The 10,015-nt window shown below is 40.6% G+C and overlaps 1 protein-coding gene across 1 annotated transcript; it reads left to right on the top strand.

Annotated features, from left to right (window-relative positions):
• Positions 1-829: 829 nt before the first annotated feature.
• Positions 830-9,291, top strand: LOC102264457 (GTPase IMAP family member 7-like). The gene is made up of 2 exons (XM_014483166.2): positions 830-970; positions 7,822-9,291. Exon 2 carries the CDS (start codon positions 7,863-7,865, stop codon positions 8,742-8,744), a length of 882 nt encoding a protein of 293 aa, XP_014338652.2. The 5' UTR covers positions 830-970; positions 7,822-7,862; the 3' UTR covers positions 8,745-9,291.
• The last annotated feature ends 724 nt before the right edge of the window (positions 9,292-10,015 follow it).

The raw sequence follows: 10,015 nt of genomic DNA, 5'->3' as shown, positions 1-10,015 counted from the left end.
GGAGACTCTGGTTCGATTCCTAGGTTGGGAAGTTCCACTGGAGAAGGGATAGGCTACCTACCCCAGTATTCTTGGGTTTCCCTGGTGGCTCAGCTAGTAAAGAATCCGCTGGCAATGTGGGAGACCTGGGTTCGATCCTGGGGTTGGGAAGATCCCCTGGAAAGGGAAAGGCTACCCACTCCAGTATTCTTGCCTGGAGAATTCCATGGACTGTATAGTACATGTCGTCCCAAAGAGTGGGATATGACTGAACAACTTTCACTTTCACTTTCACTATGGAGCTTAAAATAAAGACATTTATTACCTCCTAGTTCTGGGAGTTCAAACTCAAGATGCTGGCAGAGCCGTGCTCTCTGAAGAGTCTTAGGGAGGCTGCTTTCTGGCCTCTTCCAGGCTTCTGGGGCTGCCGGCAATCCTCAGCTTCTAGACGCATCACTGCAACCTCTTTCCTCTTGCATTTCACTATAAGCAGAAGGAGGAACCAGGCTGCACCTTCCACACTTTGCTTGGAAATCACTTCAGCTAAATGGTCAGGTTCATCAGTTACAAGTTCTACTTTCCACCCAACAGTAAAACAGGCAGTATCCCAAGGAAACAGCGAGCCATGTGTCTGACTTACTTCTTTCCTGAAGCGCCCTGTGATCTCTCACAGCTCCCAGGAGAGATGATCAGACACTGTGTCTGGCTTTCCGGGCAAGATTTAAGTCATTTACTATAACCCCAAAAAACAAGTGTAATTTTGGGAAATTTTGCTGTGACTGCAGGTACATGGAGGAAAAGCTTCCAACCTGGAAAACCTAAACATTATGGGCAATATTTCTGTCTCTTTAAAAAAAAAAAGTGTCTTCACTAACCACATCCAATTTGCTTCCTGGCTCTGAGGTCTCAGATGCAGCAGTTAAAGCAAAAACAGGGGCTCAAACAGCTCTCTGGAAGAAACCGGACAGCTCATCAAATCCTTCAAAAGCAGGTGAGTCTGGCTGAGAAGAGGCTCCAGAGCACAGAGCTGTAGGGGCAGTAGGATATCTGGAGTTGGAGAGGGCGTGGATTCTGGCCTGAGAAGGGACCACGTGCTGTGCAAGCAACTCCACCGAGAGGATGCTGCCAGAGCGGGAGTGGTGGAGGGTAGGGAGGGGAGTAATGGTGTTTGTTAGCATAATATCCATGCATCTCATTTTAACATGACAAACTTGCTGAATACTACACCTTCCATCCAGTTGTTGTTGGGATAGACATTGAGTACACTTGATAACCCAGACATTTCTCCTAAGAGGAAATGCATTCCCAAGGCGGGTCTTTAGAGCTGGAAGGCAAATAGAGGCCACTTAGTCCTAATCTCTCTTTTTTAAAATTTAGTTTCTATTTTATATTGCAGTATAGTTGATTGTAAATCAACTACTTTTTTGGGGGTAAATGGTATTTGAAGACTGAAATCTGGCACTAAGAGTGCTTGTTGCTACTTGGCTCATTGTTTTTATGCCTTTTCAATGAAGTTCAAAACTATACAAACATACACAACCAAGAATAGGATTCCTGAAAATAATTTTTTGCAGGTCTTTCTGGGGGGAGAGTAGTGGGAGAAATTAAATACATCCCACTGGGGATGGACAAAGAAATGACCGCTTTGTCAGGTCTCTTGGAACGATTTTTTGTGTGGCTCATTCACAACACAAAATACAATTAGGCTCGTTTGCTTCATTTGCTTTTGATTTTCACTAGTATTTTGAAACATAACTTTTCTGTATAATTGTTTAAACTATTTATATGGCTTTAAGATCAAATCTGTGAAATGTAAGTATATCCCAACAAGTCTAGTTCCCAGCATCTATCCCCGTGCCCTCCTTCCTCTTTTTCCCATCCCCATCTAAGTAACTTATTATTTGTTTAGTTTTCAGATTATTCTGCCATTGCTTGTACAGATGAATGAAAAACACATATATTACATTTATACATGTAGGTCACATTCCTCCTTGTTAGAGAAATGCTCGTAAACTGTACATTATTTTCTTCACTTTGCTTTTTTTTTTTTTGCTTAATCATGTATTCTACAGATGTCTCCATACTGGGATATAGAGATATACTTCATTCCTTCTTACAGTTGGCTAGTACTTCACTGTGTGAATATACTTTAGTTAATTCAATCAGGTCCCTAATGATGGTCATTTGATAAGTTTTTGGTCTTTTGAGGTTTCAAACAGTGGTGCAGTTAACAGCCTTCTGCATAATTTTCTTCTTCTTCTTCTTTTTTTTTTTTTATCGGTGTACCTTTGGGATAAGTCCTAAAACTGTGATTGATAATCAAAGAGTAAATGCTTAGGTACCGTTGCAATTTCTTGCTAACTTCTCCTCTGGTTCTTTTAGACTGTTTTTCTCTTCCCAATAGTCATGCAGGAGAGGACCTGTCTTCCTTAATCTTTTTGTTTTTAAATAGTTATCTATCTATTTGCCTGCATTGGGTCTTAGTTGCAGCATGTGGGATCTTTGTTGCCTCTTGTGGGATCTTTCCTTGGGACACACGGACTCTCTGGTTGTGGTGTGATTAGCTGCTCCATGGCATGTGGGATCTTAGTTCCCCAACCAGGGGTAGAACCTTCATCCTCAGCATTTCAAGGCGGATTCTTAACCACTGGACCATCAGGGAGTCCCTCCCCTATACCGTTTACCTATAGATTATGCCAACAAAGTTGAATTTTGCCAAACCTGTATGTGAGAAATAGTGTCATAGTATTACTTTAATTAATTAATTAATTTAATGGTTTTTTATGTTTTGATATGTTTTTCTATGAGTGAATGTTAATATCTTTTCATATATTCAAAGGATTTTTACATTTTTTCATGAACTTGTTCATTCATATCTCTTATCCCATTTTCTATTGAGTTATTGGTCTTTTGTTTCTCTACTTTTAGATATTGTTTGTTTTCTAAAATATTTTTATTGAAGTATAGTCAATTTACTATAATTGCAGCAAAGTGATTTAGTTTTATATATATGTATACATTTCTGGTTCTTTTCCATTATAGTTATTACAAGATTTTTAATATAGTTCCCTTTTCAGTTCAGTTCAGTCACTCAGTTGTGTCTGACTCTTTGTGACCCCATGAATTGCAGCACGCCAGGCCTCCCTGTCCATCACCAACTCCCGCAGTTCACTCAAACTCATGTCCATGGAGTCAGTGATGCCATCCAGCCATCTCATCCTCTGTCGTCCCCTTCTCCTCCTGCCCCCAGTCCCTCCCAGCATCAGGGTCTTTCCCAATGAGTGAACTCTTCACATGAGGTGGCCAAAGTATTGGAGTTTCAGCTTTAGCATCAGTCCTTCCACAGACACCCAGGACTGATCTCCTTTAGAATGGACTGGTTGGATAGTTCCTTTTTACTATACAGTAAATCCTTGTTACTTATGTATTTTATATATAGTGGTGAGTGAAAGTCACTCAGTCGTGTCTGACTCATTGTGACCCCATGAACTGCAGCACGCCAGGCTTCCCTGTCCATCACCAACTTCCGGAGTCTACCCAAACCCATGTCCATCCAGTCAGTGATGCCATCCAGCCATCTTATCCTCTGTCATCCCCTTCTCCTCCCGCTCTCAATCTTTCCCAGCATCAGGGTCTTTTCAAATGAGTTAGCTCTTCGCATCAGGTGGCCAAAGTATTGGAGTTTCAGCTTCAACATCAGTCCTTCAGATGAACACCTAAGACTGATCTCCTTTAGGATGGACTGGTTGGATCTCTTTGCAGTCCAAGGGACTCTCAATAGTCTTCTCCAACACCACAGTTCAAAAGCATCAATTCTTCAGTGCTCAGCTTTCTTTATAGTCCAACTCTTACATCCATACATGACCACTGGAAAAACCGTAGCCTTGACTAGACAGACCTTTGTCGGCAAAGTAATGTCTCTGCTTTTTAATATGCTGTCTAGGTTGGTCATAACCTTCCTTCCAAGGAGTAAGCGTCTTTTAATTTCATGGCTGCAATCACCATCTGCAGTGATTTTGGAGCCCAGAAATAAAGTCAGCCGTGGTCTCCACTGTTTCCCCATCTATTTCTCATGAAGTGATGGGACCAGATGCCATGATCTTCGTTTTCTGAATGTTGAGCTTTAAGCCAACTTTTTCACTCTCCTCTTTCACCTTCATCAAGAGGCTCTTTAGTTCCTCTTCACTTTCTGCCATAAAGGTGGTGTCATTTGCATATCTGAGGTTATTGATATTTCTCCTGGCAATCTTGATTCCAGCTTGTGCTTCTTCTAGCCCAGCATTTCTCACGATGTACTCTGCATATAAGTTAAATAAGCAGGGTGACAATACACAGCCTTGACATACTCCTTTTCTTATTTGGAACCAGTCTGTTGTTCCACATCCAGTTCTAACTGTTGCTTCCTGACCTGCATACCGAGTTCTCAAAAGGCAGATCAGGTGGTCTGATATTCCCATCTCTTTCAGAATTTTCCACAGTTGATTGTGATCCACACAGTCAAAGGCTTTGGCATAGTCAATAAAGCAGAAATAGATGTTTTTCTGGAACTCTCTTGCTTCTTCCATGAACCAGTGGATGTTGGCAATTTGATCTCTGGTTCCTCTGCTTTTTCTAAAACCAGCTTGAACATCTGGAAGTTCACAGTTCGTGTATTGCTGAAGCCTGGCTTGGAGAATTTTGAGCATTACTTTACTAGCGTGTGAGATGAGTGCAATTGTGCGGTAGTTTGAGCATTCTTTGGCATTGCCTTTCTTTGGGATTGGAATGAAAACTGACCTTTTCCAGTCCTGTGGCCACTGTTGAGGTTTCCAAATTTGCTTGCATATTGAGTGCATCACTTTCACAGTGTCATCTTTCAGGATCTGAAATAGCTCAACTGGAATTCCATCACCTCCACTAGCTTTGTAGTGATGCTTTCTAAGGCCCAATTGACTTCATATTCCAGGATATCTGGCTCCAGGTGAGTGATCACACCATCGTGATTATCTGGGTCATGAAGAACTTTTTTGTGCAATTCTTCTGTAATCCATGGAATTTTCCAGGCCAGAATACTAGAGTGGGTAGCCTTTCCCTTCTCTAGGGGATCTTCCTAACCCAGGGATAGATCCCAGGTCTCCCACATTGCAGGCGGATTCTTATCCGCTGAGCCACAAGGAATATATAGTGGTATGTATCCATAAATTTGATACTCTTAATTTATCCCTTTTCCCAGTACCCTTGCCTGGAGAATCCCAATGGACAGAGGAGCCTGATAGGCTTTAGTCCATGGGGTCATTGAGAGTCAGACACGACTGAGCAGCTTCACTTTCACTTTTCACTTTCATGCTTTAGAGAAGGACATGGCAACCCACTCCAGTGTTCTTGCCAGGAGGATCCCAGGGATGGGGGAGCCTGGTGGACTGCTGTTTATGCGGTCGCACAGAGTCAGACACGACTGAAGCGACTTAGCAGCAGCAGCTGACTTTCCTATTTGGTAATCATAAGTTTGTTTTCTGTGTTAGTGAGTCTGTTCCTGTTTTGTAAATAAGGTAATTTATTTTTTTAGATTCCACATATAAATTGTACCATATAATATTTGTTTTTTTCTGACTGACTTACTTCACTTAATGTGAAAACATCTCGTTTTATCCATGTTGCTGCAAATGGCATTATTTCATTCTCTTTTATGGCTGAGTAATATCCGATTGTACATACAAACCAGAGTTCTTTACACATTCATCTGTAGACGAACAATTAGTTTGTTTGCACGTCTGGGCTACTGTAAATAGTGCTGCATGTATCTTTTCAAATTAGAGCTTTATCTGGATAATATGCCCAGGAGTTGGATTGCTGGATCATATGGCAACTCTATTTCTAATTTCTTGAGGATCTTCCATACTGTTCTTCATAGAGGCTATACCAATTTATGTATCCACCAACAGTGGAGGAGGATTCCCTTTTCTTCACACTCTCTTCAGCATTATTTGTAGACTTTCTGATGGTGGCAATTCTGACTGCTGTGAGGTGATACACCAAGGTATTTTTGACTGCATTTCCTGAGTAGTTACTAATGCTGAGCATCTTTTAATGTGCTTATTGACCACTTGTACATATATTATTTGTATAAAAGGGAAATGACCCTTCTTTTATAAAGGTAGGAAAATTTTTTCTTCTGGTTTGACATTTGTGTTTTAATTTGTATATTCCCACAATATCTGTTTGATTTTTATGTAATCAAATTTAGGAGTCTCTTTCCTTACTCTAGACTTCCCTGTGGCTCAGCTCGTAAAGAATCCACCTCCAACGTGGGATTGGGTTCAATCCCTGGGTTGGGAAGATAACCTGGAGAAGGGAAAGGCTACCCACTCCAGTATTCTGGTGTGGAAAATTCCATGGGTGGTATAGTCCATGGGATCACAAAGTGTGGTACATGACTAAGTGATTTTCACACAACCTTACTCTATTCCAAATCTTATAAATATTTTACCTATACCTAGGTTACAAAGATTTACTCATGTTTCTTCTATTATTTATATGGATTAAATTTTTCTACATTTAAATTTCTAATCTATTTGGAAGTTGAACAGCAAGAAGAAATGGACACAGTTTTATTTTTTCTATATGGTTGTCTCAATGTTCCTTATTAGTCCATCTTTCTTTGCGTTGATGTGAGATGCTACCTTACTGAATATAAATGTAGCATAATGTAAATGATTTGAATATAATTGAATATTGTGTGATCAACTTGGCCTATATTTGAATTTTCTGTTTTTGTTTCACTGTGCTGTCTATCCATGCATCAATATCATACTGCTTTAATTATAGAAACTGTTATATTCTACTATCTGGCAAAGCTAGTCTTACCTCATTTTTTTTTTTTTTTGGCTTGTTTGCCCAGGCTAATTATTTTTCCTTCATCCAAATAAATTTTATAATCAACTGTTTTAGTTGCTGAGTTCCCTAGGTGGCTCAATGGCAAAGAATCCACCTGCCAATGCAGGAGGCTCGGGTTTGATCCCTGGATCTGTAAGATCCTCTGGAGAAGAAAATGACAAACCACTCTAGTATTCTTGCCTGGGTAATGCCACGGACAGAGGAGCCAGGCAGGCTATAAAAAATGGGGTCACAAAAGAGTTCGACACAACTTAGTGCCCAAACAACAATTTTAGTTGCATGGAAAAAAAAGTGATAACAAAATTTTTAATTTTATATATACATACAATCGTGTTAAAGAAGAATCAATTAATTTAAATTTGATGAACTTCTTTAAACATGAATCAGGATTGAATTTGGCCAAATGACTCTTCTGCACCTACTTTTCTTCTTAATCTCTTGATGGGATGTATTGTACAATGAAAATCCTCATGTTGAATCACCCTAGTATATTTGACAATCATACTTACTCATGTGATGCTGCTTTTCGCATCTAATAATGTATTTAGGACTTTTGTATCAATATTTACACATGAGACACGTCTATAGCTTTATTTATTGTGAAATCTTTGTTAGCTTTGAAATCAACATTACACTTGCTTCATAAAAAAAACTGAACATTTTCCTTCATTGCTATGTGATCAGGAATAGTTTGAGTAGCACTGAGATTATCAGGTCTTTAAAGGTTTCAGTGAGTTCCCTATGAAACTATCAGGACCTGACATTTTTGTGGAGATACTCTTAACTACTTGGCTATTTCTTCAATAACAATTGAACTGTTTAAATTTTCTGTCGCTACCGGGGTCAATATGCATAAGCAAATATTAGAAACTATCAGTGAGGAAAAGAAGAAGAAGAAGAAGAAAAAAGAGATGGAAAAGGTTCCTACTTACCTAAATTGACCCTTTCCCCCCTCCCTCCTTTTCTTAGGTGGTGTGGGTGCCTGCGCGCCAGAGTCTCTTGATATAAACATGGCTGCCATGCCAAACAACACTCTGAGGATCGTGCTGGTAGGGAAGACCGGAAGTGGGAAAAGTGCAACTGGAAACACCATCCTCGGGGAAAAAGAATTCGAGTCTAAGATTGCTGCGGAAGCTGTTACCAAAACTTGTCAGAAAGCGGTCCGGAAATGGAAGGGGAGAGAGCTTCTTGTTGTTGACACCCCAGGGCTCTTTGACACCAAGGAGACCCTGAACACCACCTGCAGGGAAATCAGCCAATGTGTCCTCGCCTCCTGTCCCGGGCCTCACGCCATCGTCTTGGTCCTGAGGCTGGGCCGTTACACACCGGAAGAGCAGCAAACCGTGGCGTTGGTCAAGAATCTGTTTGGGAAAGCAGCCATGAAGTATATGATCATCTTATTCACTCGCAGAGATGAACTGGGGGACCAGAGCCTGAGCGACTTTTTGAAGGATGCAGATGTAAACCTACGAAGCCTCCTCCAGGAGTGTGGAGACCGCCGCTGTGCCATCAGTAACAGCATGAACACAGAGCAGGCTGAGAAGGAAGCTCAGGTGCAGGAGCTGGTGGAGCTGATAGACAAGATGGTGCAGAACAACCAAGGGGCTTACTTTTCTGACCCCATTTACAAGGACATAGACCAAAAGCTGAGACAGCAGGAGGAACACTTGAAGAAAGTCTATGTTGATGAATTACAAAACAAAATTAAACTAGTAGAAAAGGAATATGCCCATAAACAACCAGCAGAAAAGGAGAAACAAATAACGTTGCTAATGCAGAAGCATGATGAACGAATGAAAAATATAAGGGGAGAAGCTGAGATGAATATATTTCAAGTTGCCTTCAACATGATTAGAAATACACTTTCACACATATGGCACATGTTCTGGTAGTACAAAGTTTATTTTTACTCCTGATTTTACTATAACTTGTTAATACGGTAGTTTATAGTTTCCAAGGATGGTTAAAACAATATTTTCTGACTTCTTACAATCTGACTTCCTCTTATGATCTCTCTCCCTTGCACTATGCATCTATGTCCCTAACCTTGAAATTGGAGGGATTTTGTGACTGCTTTGAGAAATAGTGGGTGGTTGAAGGAACACCATATGACTTCTAAGATTAGATAGGGAAAATGCCTCCTTGCTCTTCCACATTGGTTACCCTTGGAATTTGCCCACCCTGTTGTAAGGAAGCCTGAGTAGAAGCCCAAGTCGCCCCCATGAAGAGAACCTGAAGTCACTGCTGCACTCCCCTGGCTGATATTTCATCTGCCATCTAGAATCAGCTTGCTGGCCTTGCAAGTGAGGCAACATAGAGTGGATTCTTCAGCTGCCAACTGATGAAACTGCAAAAAGCAAGGATGAGCCATCCCCACGGGGTCCTACCCAAATTGCAGATTCATGAGAAAAATAAATGATTGCTATTCTTTTAAACCACTATGTTTTGGGATGATTTGTTATGCAGTGAGGGCTGCATGCAAGCAGGCTAAATTGTTTCAATCCTGTCCTACTCTTTGCAGCCCTATGGACTGTAGCCCACCAGGCTCCTCTGTCCGTGGGATTCTCCAGGCAAGAATATTGGAGTGGGTTGCCATGCCACCTTCCAGGGGATCTTCCTGAACCAGGGGTCAAACCCACATCACTTACATCTCACACATTGATAGGGGGATTCTTTACCACTAGCATCATCTGGGAAACCCATGCAGTAAGAGTTAACCAGAATTAAATAACTTTCCAGCTCATTCCCCAGCACTCCTGGTTCCCACCTGTCCTTCCACACAATGCCAATAAATTTAAGAGTTTATGAAATTGACATAACCAGGTAATGATCCATTTTGTAGAGTTCAAAGATTCAATTTGGGAAAATTCCAATGAGAAACCTTGCCTATGTTAAGTGTAGGCTCCACTGATGTAATAATTGATGTATTATTTGAATCCACACCTATGAGAACTTTGTTTGTGAAGCATGGGCTTCTCTGGCACCATTATTCTATGGTTCATGGAGATGTGGAAGTTGGCAAATTCTCTTGTTTTATTCTCTCCTCTTTTTGCTATTAAATGTATCTCTTTTTTTGCTATCAATGCCATCTAAGTATAGTACAGATTAACATGACTGTTATTCTATACATAAATATTTTATATGTCATTTTATTTAAATTAAT

This window comes from Bos mutus, chromosome 4 (genome assembly GCF_027580195.1).
Source record: "Bos mutus isolate GX-2022 chromosome 4, NWIPB_WYAK_1.1, whole genome shotgun sequence".
Lineage (NCBI taxonomy): Eukaryota > Metazoa > Chordata > Mammalia > Artiodactyla > Bovidae > Bos > Bos mutus.
This window is presented reverse-complemented; position numbering and strand designations above follow the sequence as displayed.